Genomic DNA, 18,548 nt, shown 5'->3' on the forward strand with positions numbered 1-18,548 from the left:
ACCTGACCAGTCTTGTTGCAGTAGTTGACCGCTACAAAATTAAGACATTTTTCACATTTTTCGCAGTAATTTCGCATTATTCGACACATTTTCACTCTTAATTCACTGATATTAACCAATTTCAATGATAAAAACTCATAAAAACACAAAATATCAACGAATTTTAATCACATCATTTTGTACACAACAATGCACATACATGGAAGGTGAATTTGTCACATGAAGAAAAATGTACGGAATTTGGTGCGGTCAACTTCACAAACATGGCATATTTTTGATGCAATGTTTTGACCACCATGTAATTAATCAAATATTAACTTTTAGACGCTATTTATGTTAATAATATTAATTGTCGAACTATTTACTACCTAAAAACACCAAAACTTTGTCCATTAATAATTCTTTTGTCAATAAAAACCTTAAATTAGACCACACCGATCTTACGATTTTCTTAAGAAATGTGCAACTTTGTACTGAGATGGTGCACTGGTTTCATTTTATGGTTTTATCAAATAAGTAAACATAATAATCGCATTATTTTCATGAAAAAATTAATCTTTAGGCTCTAAATATTAATTAGACCGTTAAGTTGCGTATTTTCATTTGTAATTATTTTTCAAAACTGATAAATAATGTAGCTGGTCAGGTACACCTGCACGGTCAGCTATACCCTCGCTTACCTTATGTCTAGTAAATTTTTGGTAAAATTAGAATTCTTCAGCCGTCATTGATTTGACGGTGTAATAGAAGCTCACAGTCATAATATGCGTTACAGTATTGTTTAAAATCTTAGATAATGTAAGCTCTATTTTCCACTCTCCAGCTGGTACAGATATATGCGTTTGGCTGATCGTAGCCCCCGGTATTCCATATCTATGACCCTAAAACATTTTTAAAATTTTGTTATTAAACATAACATTTGCATAAAAATTGTCAGTGCAAGAACATCCCAGATTATTACTTGAAAAATCTGAAAAATTAGGACAATCCCATCTTGCAAACTCGAAATGAGATGGATGAGATGGCAGGACCTATCGATTACAGGTAATAAACGGGTCTAATTCCTAATTTTTCAGATTTAAAGTTAGCTGTTCTGTACTAAATTCGGTTCATTCTAATTTGATCGATTTCAATATTTCAACTTTTAAACGAATCAGTGCGTCCAAGCGATAAACGTGAAAAACAGAAACTAGCAAATTTGGTATCGTCAAAATCGATCAAATTATAATAAACCGACGCGACGGTACTTATGAAAAGAAAATTACTTTTAATGGGCACGGATCGAATAATGTCCCGTCATCAAATTTACCATCTACAAATTTAAAAAACGGATGATTTCTTTCAACCAATTGATGACAATATTCGAGCTTCACTTTCACCAAAAGTGGTCTGTATACCGTTCGAAATTTTTTGTATGTAACAATGTCTAACTGAAATTTGTAAATGTTGTCAACCGGAAAATTTAAACTGATTTCGTGGAAAAATTACAATCAACGGAGCGCCGAGGACGATTCCTTCATGGAAAGTAATATCAAGTGTTCGCCATTTGGAAGTTCGATTTAACGGGCGACAGGTTGCATTGATCTTACAAAATTTCGCATTGCAAATTCCATCGCACTTTTCACAAATTGCTAGTAGATTCTAAAAATTAACGAAATATTATTGAACGTGTTCATTTCGGGCTATTGTATACTTTGCTCGAATGCTGTATAAATAAATAACTTTTATTGAACCTATAAGCACGAAGTACCTTAACATATTCCGCCAAGATTTGATCTAAAATTAGTGGAGATAGCAGTAAAACCAAAAAAACTATTTTTTCTGAGAGTTTCATCGCGTAGAATAAACACGGAATGAGACCTTCAAGCAACTAGAAACACAATGAACAAGTCAACTCAGTGAAACACGGTGAACGAGTGAATTCATTCAAATACTAAATCGATGCTCTGCAGTTACGTTGACGATATAACTTATAAACATATTTACTAGGCCCCACTTCTTGGGTGGGTCAGGTCCCTTGACTGACTAAATTTTTCAATAATTGCAGTCGCAGTTTTCTTACTATTTTTAAATAAGCGATGCAAGAATGGTCTATTTGCTACATCATTAATTGTGCATCTCTTTTATTTCCACTATTTCCCTCCCTTCCCTCTGGCCACAAAGTTCACACTCGTTCAAATATTATCTTTCATAAGCCTAAACTACGAACTTAACCTCATGATTTTTATTCTACGTCGATTAAAACCAAAATTTTGAAAATTGGTTAAGAATTATTACTTGATAACTCGCGATACCAATTTTTCCTTACGTTTTCTGTGTTTTACGTTTTTTGCCAATGTAGAACATTAGGGGTCGTTAGCAAAGCGGTTGCAAACTGTTAATTCAATGGTAAAGACAACGGTAATGCTTTTTCTAGTGCAAATTAAGTGTTATCGTTCACTTTACCGTTTAAAGTTAGAGGTCATAGTGAACTTCAAGGTTCTGAAAGAACAGGTTAAGACACTTACGAAAGCGGGTGAAACACAAATCTTGACAATTCAGACATGTATATTGTTTGAAAAGTCAACTTGAAAACATTTTTTTTTTGTTAAGTTGAAATCGTCACATAAAATTTTTCAACCCTAGTTGCGGACATTTATGGTTATTTTCTGTCATAAGACCCTGACTTTCAGTCAAGGGAATAAGCAGGTCAGTCAAAGGTGTGACACTGTCTTTCCTGAACCTTCATTTCAAATAAATTGTGAGGTTCCTAAAATTAACGCAAAAACTTAATAAGAGTCGCTAAATATTCTTAAATTCAATAATGCGACGACAAAAATCAGAGCTGGGTAAAACTTAGATTGTGAAGTAGATCGACAGTGTTCTAAACAAAGCTAGCAGAGCATGAAAATCTAATTGAGCAGTCACTTTGGTAGCGGGATTTTGTAATCAACTAAAAACTGAAATATCATTAATGGCCCAATTCGAAGTTATTCGTATAACGAGCACTGTAATTCACTTTTTGATAAAATCTGTACAAATGCAGGCCTCCGGGCCTCCCACACCTCCTAAAATTCCTAAAATTTCAAAAATCCTCCTACAACCACCTAAATCTCCTAAAACTCCTAAAATGAGACTTCGAAAATGTCAATAAACTTCCATAAATCAGGATCAAGATCAATCCGATCAATGGACGAGTAAAATAACTTAAAAGTTTCGCCTGCGGCGCTTTTCACTTCTGAGGGATTCTTTTAAAATACGACCTGCCGAAATTGGACGCACTTTCTAGTGAATTTTTTAATATGTGCCCTAGGAACCTTTGGTCAAGATAGAATTATTTCGAAAAAGTGAACCAGCAGCTAAAAATTGCTGTAAAAAAATATTTTTTCATCAAACATTTCACGTGCACAAAATTTTTTGAGTAGAGATACTGAGCATCAAATTTTCATTCCAAAACCACATTCATCGAAACAGTACCCGTGCATGTTTGCTATTATTTGAAAGCTAAGATCAGTATCAGTTGAAGAAATTTTTTGGTAGTGTCACACACGCTTACATGATAATTACAAAATAAGGGGAAATTTCATTCGTACATTCATATGCATCCACAATGGTCGCCACTTTCTGACAAGGTATTAACGTTTGTGGTGGAAATTAGGGTTGATTATATACCGTCGAAAAAGCTAAAGTTCTCTAATATACTTTACCGGGTATACCCAACCTGGAAATATAGAATGAATAACATCAATTGGATCGTAACCGTTTGATAATGTGAATTCTTCAATTTCTTCCACTGTAAATCAACACGATAATATCACTTACTGATGGATCCAACGGTGGCAGGACTATAACAATCAAAGATTTAAAACTTCAATTTCCATAATCATTTCCATATTGCTTTGTAAATAGTGAAGCACTCTTGAAATATACCCCCCTGTCAGACATAAATGAAAATAAATTTAAATTTTATTCGTTCAAGCATGGTCTATTAACAAAATTTCCTTTGTGTCAATCAAAACGCATCTTATTAAATTTATTTTCATTTTTCATTTTCCAACCATTTCTCTCATTCTTATCTTTTATGAAAATGCGTGTTTAAATAAGGATTTTCTTTTTACAATAAATCATCCTTTTGTGTAATGCCTTATGGATGGTTATTTTTGTGTGTGTATAGAATGGGATACAACACACACTCTGTTTGCAATACGGATGATACGGTCTAGAAACAAGACAGCACTCCAGTGTGTACGGGATACTACACTATGTGGAATTAGAAGACTATTTTGCAAAGACTATATATACATCCCACCATGGTATCCGTAATGTCTACAATATGTTCGTTCACGCATCAATATGGATGTAGTGACATATGAAACATGAATCAAGTGGCGGTCTTTTTCGGTTATGTTATGACAGCAAACGAATAGATATGTTTGTGCAAATATAATTTATTTTATGTACATGACTGGTTCTTTTACCACTCTCTCTTCTGGTAAAATGCCATTTTGACTATGTTACTTGAATGCTTAAATGTTTCGATTATTTAAGGGGTTTTTCTCGATGAGTGAAGCAACACGACGGTTTCGGAGTGCCTGCTGTTGTTCGCATCGAAGTGGATTTTCCAAAGTAAATAACGGAAAATGCTTTATTCTGACGATATTTTGTTTGTGTGCGCCAAGAAAACAATCATTTGCATTCGTTTTAAATTACTTTTTTACAATGGCATTATTTGCAAAGTTTGGAGCCGGAAGCGACTTGGCTCGTGTCAGTATGACATGTTAAATATTTTAGCATATGGTCGGTGTTAGGGAATCTCGCGCCGCGTCATTCACAATAACTCACAAAGTGACATCTTCCTTATACAAAATGTGTCAAAATGAGAATTATTGTGAATGACGCGGCGCGAGATTCCTAGCAACCATATGGTCGTCTCATGATTGTCTTAAACTGTTAAATATTCCTTTATGAAATACAGTGAAAGTCCTATATAATCAACCACTCTCTATAAATCAAAGGCGAAGGACAATTGAAGAGTGGTGCAAAGTAAAGTTTTGCTCCAAAGCACTGGTGAGTGATTCTTACTGAATTTCCAGCGATCGCTCTCTATAATCAACGCTCTCTATACCCTGCTCTATACGCAATCCTGACTCCCTTGGAAGTTGATTATAAAGAGATTTCACTGTGCTTTAATTTTAACTTTGTGATGTTATGATGTCTAATACTAACCGTTTGTTCTAAGTATTTCGAGGGCAATACTATTTTGTAGCAAAACAGGAAAAGTCGCTCCACTCGAAAAAAAAAACTTAGAACTGGTGCTGAAAAAATCACTTTCCTGTCGAGGTACAAACAACATTTTGTGCACAGGACAACAGAAATAGACAAAACACATCAATTTACTTGAAAAAATTAAAGCTTCATATTCATCATATTGTTCAATCAATATAGTCACGGAAATAGTACATTTCGTACCTAGGAACCGAATTCGCTAAGAAAGACTTTTAGTCCGTGGTACAAATAGTATTTGTCATATTGGATGGAGAAAAAGTGCGACGAAGTTCTTTTTCACCAAGCAATCTGCGTAACCTTCTAATTAAAAATTCTTGAATCTGTCAACAACGTGTGGCAACGTCGAGGTTAACGTGTAAAAAACAAAAATCAAAATCCACTAGAAACCGGTGGCGATCCACTTATCATGAGCAAATTTCTAAATCTATACATTTAACAAAAGAAGTAAAAGATTGAATCATAAAACTGTGTAATTGAACCAAAGCGAACCAATTTCAACTTCTTTTCGCTGCCACTCAGATCGGACATAATGTTCGACGAAACATAACTCACTGTCACACGTTTCGCGTACGCAAAATGTTTGCTTTTGGGCGATACACCCATTTTTGCATTCGCTCGTTTGTATCACTTTACCATTACACTCGTTTTTGTGATTAGCATTTCGGGTGGTAAATATGTCTCGTTAGTGTGTCAGCTTTTGTAAACATTAATAATTTATCGACTTTTTCGATGGCACATAGGTTGAGGTGTTGCATAATTCTGATTTAGATAGTTTATGTCTGTGTAAACATCATGTTTGTACACACAATAAAAGATTTACAATAAAACCCGAACCCGAACCGAGTGACTACATCGCTTCCACGCCATTTTAATGGAAAAAACTTTGTGCACCGGACAACTGAAATACGAAATATTTTGCCATGATTTTTCGTTGAGAAATGTCAGTTTTTCCCGAACGAAATATCGTGCGGGAAAAAACTTAATTTCTTTGCGAATTATTTTGCGATAAAGGAATTACATATTTTCAAGTAAATTTATGTGTTTTGTCTATTTCAGTTGTCCGATGCACAAAACCTTGTACCTCGATAGGAAATGGATTTTTTCAGCACACGTCTTAATTTTCCTTACTCGCTACGAAATTTAGGACTGGTGCTGAAAAAATCATCATTTCCTGCCTTGGCTGCCGCCCTCGGATACTTTTTCTCATCTGGATACGAGATATCACTTTACTTCCCTTGCATAGTAATGTACTATTTCATTCAAAAGAGAATGTACCTTTTCAACAGAGCACACAGCAACTTTAGAATTTAATTAATGGAATAATTGAGGACGCCAGCTTTTTTGGACAAAAACGGTAATGTCCAACAATAACAATAATTCCCAACAATAATGCCCTGTCAAAAATGGCGACCATTGTGAATGGATACACATGGACAAGTCAATTTTCTATTTATTTTTGATTTTTATTCTAAAAGTTCGTCCGGATCTACATTTTATTACTGCAATCCGTAGATCTAATTTGTAGGAAGCTAAAGACATTGAGCTGGAAAAAATGGTTTCACTTTACAACACGTTGTACGACGACAAACATTATATGTTCCGCTTGCAGGTTAAGCAAGTGTTTGTTGTGTAGTGGATGATGTTTGTCGTTGAACAGCGTGTTGAAAGATGAACATATTTTTTCCAGCCTAATGTCGTTAGCTTCCTACAAATTAGATCTACGGATTGCAGTAATAAAATATAGATCCGGACGCACTTTTAGAATAAAAATCAAAAAGAAATACAAAATTGACTTGTCCATGTGTATGCATTCACAATGGTCGCCATTTTTGATGGGGCATTATTGTTGGGAATTTTTGTTATTGTGGGGCATTATCGTTTTCGTCGAAAAATGCTGGCGTCCTCCAATCTTTTCAATTAATGTTTTCTTTAAAAGAAAAAGAAACGAGATAGACATTTCGCTTGTCCTATCCGGAGGAGTACGACATGAAGAAGAAGAAGAAAAAAATGAGAAAAAACGGTTTTTCTAGTGCCTAAATTCACGTTCGTACAACTCGATTCCGTTCTCCGTTCTATTATATCGCATAACATACTTTATATCTAAATAATCTTGTAATTTATTCTAAGAGAATGGGCGGTTCTTTATCTAGATATCACATGGATTTATCTGGAGAAGATATCTTACATAACAAATGGTTTTTTGCGAAAAGCAGTCACACAAACGACGGCAGATTTAGAAATAAATGAAACGGATTTTTCGAAAGAAAACATGTGCGACTCGACAGCTTCTGCAGTTTTTTTTTTCCTTTTTCGGGACGTAACGTATACACTACTTAACATAGCGTAATATACCAAAAAATTAATCATTTCAATCGTTACCATGTTCGTAATATGGGTGTGCGAACTGACGTTAAATTCAAACAGTCACCATATTCTATGGTTTTCTTCTTTGCAGTTTGATGTGTACCATGTATCATCACAAACATTCTACTGAACTTTCAGTCAAGCATACAACAGATTGTATATTTTCCAAAAACATGTACATCACCGAACTTAAATCGAAATTTTATTTACAAAAGTTTGTTTTTAAGTTTTCTCTGGCTGAGCTGATGCCAACGTTAAATTATTCATGAAACGAATTTAACACTTATCACGTCTCGTCATTTCACAAAAAAGAAATTAATGTTCATGTACCAGGCTATCCAGGTGTTACAATTTGGTTTACATTATCAATACGAAATGCATAGTTGTCGGGTGATCGTATTGCGGACCCGCACCAGTAGATTTTTAGCACTATCTGCTTTTTGTACATTATGGGTTTCCAGCTGAGTTTTGTTTTCCTTTTTGGTGAGACCTCACTAATAGCTTCCTTACAGCCAATAACAAGTTTAGTCTGGGGCAAAACTGAAATCTCGCCTAAATGTATGCTAGTGCTAGTCATATAGTGGACTTAGGTATTTGGATTACGTCATACCAGTCATCCAAGAAATGCAACCAATCTTTCGACCTAAGAGCGAATTATAGGTACGTCGTTCGACGTTTTGTGTTAATATGCAGTTCAAAAATACCATTTCTCACCAGGCCTTGGCGATAGTGGTACTGATACAATACTATACCATTTTGCATCCGATAAACTTAAGCGAATCATAGTTGATATGACGTTTCACTAAACTTGATAACCCGTGATTCGGCAGTGTGTGGAATCGGGGAATCTGGCACACGCGATCATAGTATGCGTCCTTTTACTTCATGTAACAAAAAGTCATGACTGTGCCAGATTCGCTTCTTAGAGGTGAATCTGGCACACCATCAATTTGTATGGAGTGCCAGATTACCCCACGCCAGTTCAATGTTTTATTGAGGATTTTCTATGATTTCTATGATTACCGTTTTTGCTGAATTTTCACATATTTCCACTGTTTTTTAATTATTATTTTAAGATCTGAGAATTTTGAAGGTTTTTTATTTTCTTAGTTGGGGTATTCGAGGATTTTCTGATGAAATAGTTTTCTAGTTTTCAAAAATTTTCAAAGAACTTTTAAGGTTGACAGAAGTTTTTCCAGTTTGGCAGCAGGTGGCAGCACTTAATTACTTTAAAACGCTTGTCGTGATCGTCCCACCTATAGGTGACCTGTTTCAAACTTTAGCATGCACAATTTTGATTCAGTGCTTTTCTATTGGAGACGCTCAAACAAATGTAAACCCGACCCTATAAAACACTTTCGTGCGAAATAGTCTGTGTCTATAATCAGCTATTGTTGTTGTGAAAATTATGTTCGGTATGTGTGTATGATAATCGCAATGTTAAGTACTTTACGTAATGATTTTGTCAGTAAAGGAACATCCGTATCCGCATGTGAAGCTAAAATATCGAACATTAGGTGATGTGACGCGAAAACGAGTTTAATTTTCTCCATTATATCATTAGGAACATATGTCTATCATGCATCGTACATATACGGGATCATATACACCACATATACATACCAAATATTAGAATATCATCTTAATCTTCACCTTCGTCCAAAATCGTTCGCCAAATGCTGTAACCAGATGGTAGTATGGTATACGAAAACTTTCAAAGTTTGTGAATACATTTTGTGGCAGAGAAATTCCGAATTAAACCTTTTATACGTTTATCATCTCTCGGTTGCCTGATACCTATTTTATCTGCAAGAATGTTTGTGAATGTCATGGCAAAGAAGGTAAATGACTGAGGAAAAATTTATAGATGGTACGTTTTGTCGCCGAAAATGCGAACTGGTGGATGCTTTACTCCATCGTCGAATAATTAGTCAATTTACTTTGATTTATCTTGTGTACATTCGGCTTTTTATTTGTTCAGATTATAATGAAGTAGCGTCGTGTAAGTGAATTTATTTAATGGTTTGATACCGGTATACATGTCCCGCAGCTTATGCTCAACAAGGAAAAAAAGGTTAAAGGTTTGGTGTCTTATATGGTTTTGGATATGATAGCTTGAATTTTGGAAAAGTATCGTTAACATGGCTAAAATGTTATTGAAAACGTAAAAGAAGTGAACATGGTGATTCACCCGAAAGTATGAGTCTTACTTGCCTTTACGGATTTCCATTATTATGGCCATATTTGAATTATTATGGATCTCACAAGCCATAATTGAATTATTATGGATTACACAAGCCATAATTGTCGTATTATGAACAACAATGTCTTATTATGGATCTCAGAACCCATAAATGTCTTATTATGGGTAGCCGAAGCCATAATTGTGTTCTTATGGATCTCAGAAGCCATAAATTTTCTTTCGTGGATCCCAGACGCATAATTATCTTATTATGGATCCCAGAAACCGAAATTGCCTAAATATGAATCTCCGAAGCCATAATTGTCTTATTATGGATCTCAGGAGCCATAATTGTCCTATAACATGTCCCAGAAGCTTTAATTGTCTGATTATAGATATCAAAAGCCATAATTGTCTTATTATGGATCCTGCAAATCAGATTCGTGAATTGTCGACGTTTACTGGATATACGCAGTGCCGTATAAGAAAATCCGTTTATCGATTTATCAGTCACTTATGATGGTAAAACAAAAGAGCAGCGGTCCTTATCAAGTCTATCAATTTTATTGTACGGATGTGATTTGCATTTTAAAAACTTGTAGCAATGCTTACCGTGTCTTACTAGCTGCTTCTAATAATGCGTTTGTTATTTGTCCCACATTCGTAGCAACACCGTCGAACGATCCACATATATCACTCAATTTCGAATTGAGATCAAGGGTAAAGCTGACGAGACTTTCTAAAACTTGTTCGAGATTATCATCCAATGCTCTACCAATTGAATCTATTATATCAGCCATATTTCGAAGTAGAGGAGCCATTGTTATTAAGCTCACATACAGCTTGTCCGGTATAGACTGCGATCGAGCATGTAAAATTGCTTGAGAAACAACGTTGATTGAATGAGCGCCTATGAAATACCAACTTGAAATTAGGGTGATAACTGCTAATGATTCGAGTATCTTGGGAGTTCCTAGTCTGCAATCGTTGATCGATGTTTCACCAATGAGCGCTATCATATTCATCAACACTTGTGTATGCTTGGTAATTGGTTCAAAATTCAGATCCTTTGCGAGATCATTGCCGAAATGCTCAGCGCCACACTGTCTAAACTCAAACCCATAGTGTAAAATCGACTGTCCTAGATCTGTTATGGCATCGTTCATCAGATTCGTGATCAATGGGCCAAGATTCTTTGTTTGATTTGAAACAATTACTTTTAAGTCATCTGTTAGCTGCGGCAAAGTATTCGTTGATTCTCTGAACAAATTTCCGTACGATCCACCCATTTTGGATAGCTTGCTCATAGCGTCCAATATTGCGGTTGAACTTAGCGATAGAATCGTTGAGTTTACTGTTGTGAGATCCAATAATTTGTTTAAAAATATTTCAAACGAGCTCATGACCGGCTCAGCTTGATTTGTCGGCCCGGGATATTTTTTCGATGTGTTCGTACATCCTTCATAATATTTGAGAACACCATCTTGCCAGTCGTCACAACCGCACTCATTCTTAATTCGCATGACTAGTGATTGGTATGTTAATTTTGCAGTACTTTTCAGTACAGTTCGTGAAGCGTTGCAGGCCTATTACAATTGCGAATTGATTAGAAATCACAAAATTAAATGAGTTCCCTTATTCACCTCAACGAAAAAAATTAAAACGAGACACAATTTCAACATCATTTCTACAACACTGGCAAACTTATAATGTGCAAGAGTTGTTTATGTTTATATCGTCGCAAAATTAGGTAGAATATTAAATTAAGATCCGAAAACAGCAGCTGAACAGATAAACGCACTTGCCACTTTTTTTTAAATTGAATTGAACTTACATATTAATAGTAGGTTACACTGGATGCTGCGAAAGTAATTCATTACATGAGGTAGCAATTTCATAATACTCGCAAACTCACTCCTATGTTTTTGAGCACGAAGCTTCGAGGGTTCGGTATACAATTTCACTTGTCGAAAAGCAGTTACCAAAGCAAGTTACTCAAAGAAACACGAGTGAGTGTGCTAGTATCATAATAATTGTTTCTGAATTAGGGAACTATGTAGCAACACCTTCTGGTATGTATTCTGGTTTCTTGTCTGTCACGTGCAAAAGTTGCCTATATCACGTTGGAATTTACGAATGGAGCGATAATATTCATCATGTAATGGATCATTTTCGTAGGTGGTAAATTGTTATGTAATTATCAACTTTCGCATAGGGCAAGCAGTAAAATAAGTATTTTCGAAAGGTAAGAAGCAATGCAGGTGTTTAATATTTGGGCAGCCTTTTATATTCAAGTAGATAAAACTTAGTCGTCGGCTATAAATAGTAGATGTGACGAATGCAATTCATATTTTTATAGCTTGGAATGATGAGTTAAAAAGTCCAGTGTTTTTGAATTATTTCTTTTCGATCGAACACACGAAATAGTATTTTACACAACTGTAGATAAAAAGATGACAAGTAGAGTTTTCGTGTGAATCGTGAATTTTGTTGATCCGAGGCGAGGCCGAGTTATGTAATGGATTTTACTTGCGAAATTAAAATTTTCGTATTTGGCACACTTACGATAATGTTCATTTTCGCAGGGCTTCGCAAGTAATAGTCCATTGCTGTCTTTCTGGGACATCGAAATACATCCCACACACCTCAACAATACATGTTCCAGCGAGACAGTAGCAGTACTTTGTTGTCTTGCTGCTAGAAAATGCAAAAACCTAGTTTTTGTTTAAACGGTAATGACTCATTTTCTGACCACAAGACAACAAACGTCATTTACCCATCATGGTAATGACTATTTTCTCAACAAGTACATAAATAGCATTTTTGAACAAGTTTTTCTGGCTCAGATGAACCAATTGTGAGAAATAGAATACTTCTATTGAGTTGGGCACAGCACTGCTCCTAGCATGAACACTGAATTGACAAGTGTCAAATTTGGAGGCTTTTATGATAAGAATTGTTTGTATATGGTATGTTTTAACTAATACAACGAAAACAAGTTATCTTTACAAAAGAAACGCAGCGACTACTGCGATAATTTCGCGCTAAACAGGAGCATTTGTTTGGAATTATTCTTTACAGGGAACTATTTTTAAGATACTATTTTCGCAAATGTTTCCACATTTTCACTAATTTTACGAAATCGGTCAAAATTGGTATGTTAATTTAACTGAGTTCGATGGGGGACCACCCTTTTTGACATTCTCTTTAAACAATAAATTCGAATTTTGGTTTTTATGAAGGAAGAAACTGACTTATTACCCTCCAACCTGCCACTTGCTTCCTCAACAAATTTTAAATTAAAAAATGTTCAGCTCATGACTCATTCAAAATTGAAAACAAAACAAAAATCCCCAAAGAAATTTCCCATCAACTCACAACCAAATCCATAAACAGCACGGTAAAGGGAAAACGATTTGAGAATCAAAATTGGAAAATCGTAAAACAAAATCTCCAAGTCATCCTAAACTTCTGGAAAGCATATATCACCCTTCAATGAATCTTCTCAATTTTATATCAAACGAGATTGGCAAATCGTTGAAATTAACAAAATATCACACAAATAACACAACATACCCGACATAAATAAGAGCAGCTTTCATTTTGCTGTCAAATTTGATCGCCAATCTGATAGTAGCAAAGTATGAAAATACCTAAAGACTTTTGGGGTAGTGTTTTATGTACAGTACACAACGATATTTTTTGAACGAAAAAAGAAGGAAAACAACAAGTCGAGCAGTTTCGATTTTCTTTCTTTCCATGAGAGAGTGTAGTAGGTACATAATAACTTTTGAAATATAAATTTGTGCGAGATATTTTATCAGGCACAGCTCATTTTGTATCTAATCTGGACACAATTGTTGAGTTCTTCCAATTTATAATAAAACAATGCTGTGGTCACGTGACGGTCACCACCTTTCAGAAGAGATTTTTCTAGTCCAAATTGTTGAGTTCTTTCAATTTATAATAGAAGTATGCTGCGGTCACGTGACGGTTACCACCGTTGGTCATACGAAATAGTTTACTTGTTTGCAATTATGTTTGATGTAGAAGCTATAAAGACTGGATTTTACAAAGTTAGGTTATGTTCACACTGTGAACTTCACAGCCTACCATGTATAAAATGACTTACTTATTGATAATTCTATGGACAGTTCACGGGTGATATTTAAATTATGATTCGATGCAAAAAGCTTCGTACAATTTGCTACCCACTTGTGGCTGATTGACTAGAAATTCCGTATGATCTATTGTGATGTATGAACGTGGCGTGACTTTGGCTTACTTTCGATGTGCCGATTATAGCGATTATAGCAAATATACCGGTGCCATCTTTACATCGTTGCTGGCAGCATCGATATAATATACTGTAGATAATGAGACACGAAGAACGAAATTTCGGACACATACACAAGTGCAAAAAATACGAATCACAACACAAAACAAAGAGAAAAAGGAAATTGAGAAATGCAGAGTTTCAATTATTTTCAAATATTTGTGTGACATTATTTCGCGCGCTTTCCGCATAAAGTTACTTTGACGTTACTTATCTACCGTATATTGTATCGATGGCTGACAGTGACACCACCTATCAGAAGCAATGTTTATAATTTCAAATTGTTGAATTCTACTAATTTATTGCAGAACTATGCTGTGTGCATGACGGTGTCATATTTTAAATTAGATCCACCCTACTACATATTTTAGCAAAGGTTTTCTGATGACCACATAAAAATGTAATGTGAAGTTGGTCACATAATCTTCTAAATTATTTTGGCAGACAACAGCCATCGTCAGTTATAACTTCACCTAACTAATCTTTAAATAAAATTTCAGACTTCAATTATACGGTTTATAGAGATAAATGGTCTCTACCGATAAATACTGTTAAATGTCCCATTATCCTCATTGTTCGAACAAATATTAAGATCTAAGTAATTAATCTTTATTATGGTACACGCTCCGTTGTCAATGGATGCTGTTGTCGGAGCGATAAAACTTTTAAAATGATAAACCTCGAACCGGCCCCAAAACGCACAAAGATATACCCCACATCAAAAGTACGTGTCATTTTCAATGTTGCATGAACATATCAATTTCCTTTTCATTTACGAGGATATATTGATTAAGAAGAATTTTTTTTCGACGTACTACTCTCTGTACAGCACTGTGGTGTGTTCCACATTTATGTATCATTACTAAATTTACACATTTACTCTCGGCATAAATTCTACAACGTATATTTACACCGTTAGAACGTTTTCCCCGTTACACCCGTTTATATATAATAATACATCAAAATATCATTATGAAGGTACATAACATAACACCGAGAAAATGATAAATTGATCCGCTCATTTATTTTATAATATAAAATGCTGCTGTTTAGAGGAGTAAATTTTGATGTATTGGAATTTTGACAAGAGTTTTATGCCTTCTCGTGCATGTGGAGCTGGTATTAGATGATTAATTTCCGAATCAGAGGTCAATCATATATATTGCAATGAAGTTGAGGCGATATTGATGAACTCAACCGGGAGAGAAAAAAAAACAATATTTTCGAAATGGTTTATTTGGTAGAAAATTTGAAAGGAAAAGAGGATATTATCCACGATTAATGGATGATGGACAGAATGAACAGAAACAATTTCAGTTCGTCTAAATAAATGTGATAATGTACGGAATCCAATAATCCTTTCACATTCGTCGGACAGTTATAGTGTCATATATGGGATGGATTCGTATGGATCTTCTTGCCTTTTCGGTTGAATGAGTTTTGTTGGGAGGCAATTTGGGCAAGATGTTTCAGCATCATCAAAAATTCATTACGTTGATAAAAAACAATTTTAATACGTTCTTTCGTTGGACAACATTTCTTTTCTTTTAGTAACATAGTAACAGCATCATTTATGCTTGTGTCAAGACAATACTCTCTCTAGCAAACAAACTATCAGCTCTCTGTGTCAAATTCACACCTTATTTCTTTGCATTCTTCAAACACTACTCTACATTTTGACTACGCTGTAATTTACATGTAAATTCCAAAGTATACTTGACACTTTCACTACCTTAAAGATAGTAAGTTTGATTTCTAGAGAGAGTATTGGTCAAAAAAATATTTTTTTCTATGAATAAAATATGATCTGCGAGTTTTTGAGAGAAAAAGGTTGAATTGGTCCTTTGTGTACCATCATTGATAGTTTAGTTTGAAGTGAAAAGAATGAATTAGAGGTAGAAAACGATTACCGAATCAAAGTTAACTGTCTAGTCCCGGTTCTTACGTCGAAAAAAATAATTCCACGCGGTGAAGAACTTATATCAAAAATTTGACAATTCACGCCGTAAGTGTGCCTAAAATTTGAATTTTAAGTGAACGATTCGATGAAAAAGTGAACCGAAAAATACATTTCAACGCTTCATTGTATGAAAATGACGCTACGTTAGAAAGACCTCCGCACTTTCCATTTTGAATTTCGACCGCACTTACGGCGTGAATGGGATCAAGTTGTGGAACTATTTTTTTTGTGGGCATCGAGAACCGGTAATCCCGGTAATGTAAAACTAAAAACTCGAATATCTCCGTTAAGGTTCGTCATAATGATATGACAGGACAGTTTCCCGAAAATGTATGCTTTTACCGAAAATGTGTCACAAAAAATCACCGAAAAAATTCAAAGAAACTCACCTCTGATTCTTTCCATTGTATTCGTGCATAATCTCTTTATGCTCAAAACAAACGAGGCATTGAAAACGTGTTTTTGTCCTATTTTTCATGACGAAATTTTCGAATCTGACAAATGAAGTTAGAACTTTTTCTATTCAAAGTCAAGACTGCTGCATCTGTCAATGAAAGTTAGGACCAAAACAATGGCTCAATGGCTCTTTTGTTTTGAGCATTAGGTAGCAAGGCTTATTTGAACCCTAAAACACTTTTTACTCGATGTAAAAACAAAATTTTTGTTTTTTGTTTTGTCGCGACAAAAACATAGAAAACATTTCGACACAACTGTGACACTCCACTATTATAAGTTAGTGTACTAGAATGCATGTTTCTTGAGTTCACTTCGCCGGTTGGCACTTTATAAAAATCATGAAACATTCGACAAAAGGTATATACATTTAATCAGTCAAAAAACCCTTGAAGGATAAATGTGACGCAAGTCCTTTGTCTTTCTTACAAAATAACTGATATCACTGAGGGTGACGCATTGTGCACGCAAAAGATTTATCAACAAAAAATTGGCAGATGATTCGGTTTTCTTCCGTTTAAATTCGTTCAGTACATTAACCATTTTCCTAACTCATCCTAGTTCATGAAACTCTGCCACTTGTGACGCAAATTTCGTTTTTTTTAAATTTTCTTTAACAAATTTTTTGGGTTCTAATAATTCTGCGCTGAGCTTTAACAAACCTCTAATGAGCTCTAATAAATTTGAAAGCGAATTTATAAATGAAGAAAATCTACAACAAAACTCAATTTTCTCAGTAGTGTATGAGCTGGAAACCTCTAATTCGCTAAAAAAGCATTTTAGCCTGCGTTAGGAGAATAACTATTGTTAACTTGGGGAAAAACGTTCGAAATTTCATTTCGCGGTCCTGCTTTCTTGCCTGCATGTCGAAATTGTTTGGGAAATGTGGAACATAATAAAAGTCGACCGTCACACTGACTTCTCATGTATTTTGCCATGTCAAAAAGGGGGATTCTTCTGAAAAAAAAGAAGACCGAAATCGGACGCATTTTCTATTGGAATTTTGTATATGTGCCCAATAAGGTATTCAACCTCAGAACCCAAAACCGCTTTCAAAAAAATTCTTCAAAGCTTTTGTGGCTGGTAAGAGGTCATCAAAAACCGAAAACCTGCACTTTTCTTACAAAAATTTCTCCAGTTACACGAGCCGTGCAGGGTCGCGTGGGGTGTCATTAGAAAGGTAATTACATGTACTTCCGGGGCAAATAGAGTGTTATTGGGTTTTTGAAAGCGGTTTCGGGTTCTGGGGTCGAATACCTTTCTGGGCACATATACAAAATTCCAATAGAAAATGCGTCCGATTTCGGTCTTCTGTTTTTCAGAAGAATCCTCAAATTCTAAATAGATCATCTTCAAGAGACGGTATTTTCAAACATAACCACACTGTGGTTTCGTTTATTCATTCAATTGTATGAGAGTTTTTAACGTGGCTGGCATTTCCTACGGTGAATGGCATTTCCTACGGTGAATGGCATTTCAAACGTACTTGAAGATAATCTATAGCACCTAAACTTGAGACTAGTCTGGACAAAACACCTGCTTATAGAAGAATATACGAGCATCCCTTCACACTAGACTATTTTAAGTCATAAATCCTACAACTAATGTGATAATCTATATAATTGTCAATGCCTAACTCAATCCTTTTATTAAATCAATTTAATTACGACATGACACTAATCCTGCAAATAAAAAACCATTAATTCTAAGTGATTCCTTCAATTGTGCTATATCCATAAGTATTATAGCACGATGTTGTGTGTCTGTCTAATATATCTGTCATAATATCATACATTACAATGCAAATTGCTGTTTATATATTACCATCCCTCTGAAAGCAATGCAACTTTTGCCAAAATTTAAACAGCCCACACTTTCCTCAATTTCGCCATTATGTAACCACTAGATAGACGAGTTACGGGTGTACAAAATCATTATTTAAACTCGTTATAGTCTAAACAAGAACATTGCTTCTCTGATGCCAAAAT

At 35.0% G+C, this 18,548-nt stretch overlaps 1 protein-coding gene and 1 long non-coding RNA gene across 2 annotated transcripts; one reads left to right on the plus strand and one right to left on the minus strand.

Moving 5' to 3' along the window:
* Positions 1-10,348: 10,348 nt before the first annotated feature.
* Positions 10,349-11,546, minus strand: LOC119073736. Its single transcript, XM_037179430.1, has 2 exons — positions 11,455-11,546; positions 10,349-11,397 (listed from the first exon to the last, which is right to left on the minus strand). The coding sequence occupies exons 1-2, from the start codon at positions 11,494-11,496 to the stop codon at positions 10,420-10,422; spliced, it is 1,020 nt and encodes a 339-aa protein (XP_037035325.1). The 5' UTR covers positions 11,497-11,546; the 3' UTR covers positions 10,349-10,419.
* A 941-nt stretch (positions 11,547-12,487) lies between these two features.
* LOC119075795 lies at positions 12,488-17,714 on the plus strand. The gene is made up of 3 exons (XR_005087476.1): positions 12,488-12,499; positions 15,887-15,889; positions 17,508-17,714. It is a non-coding gene; the product is annotated as an uncharacterized LOC119075795 (long non-coding RNA).
* Positions 17,715-18,548: the final 834 nt, after the last annotated feature.

The sequence above is a fragment of the Bradysia coprophila genome, chromosome II (genome assembly GCF_014529535.1).
Source record: "Bradysia coprophila strain Holo2 chromosome II, BU_Bcop_v1, whole genome shotgun sequence".
NCBI classification, from domain to species: domain Eukaryota; kingdom Metazoa; phylum Arthropoda; class Insecta; order Diptera; family Sciaridae; genus Bradysia; species Bradysia coprophila.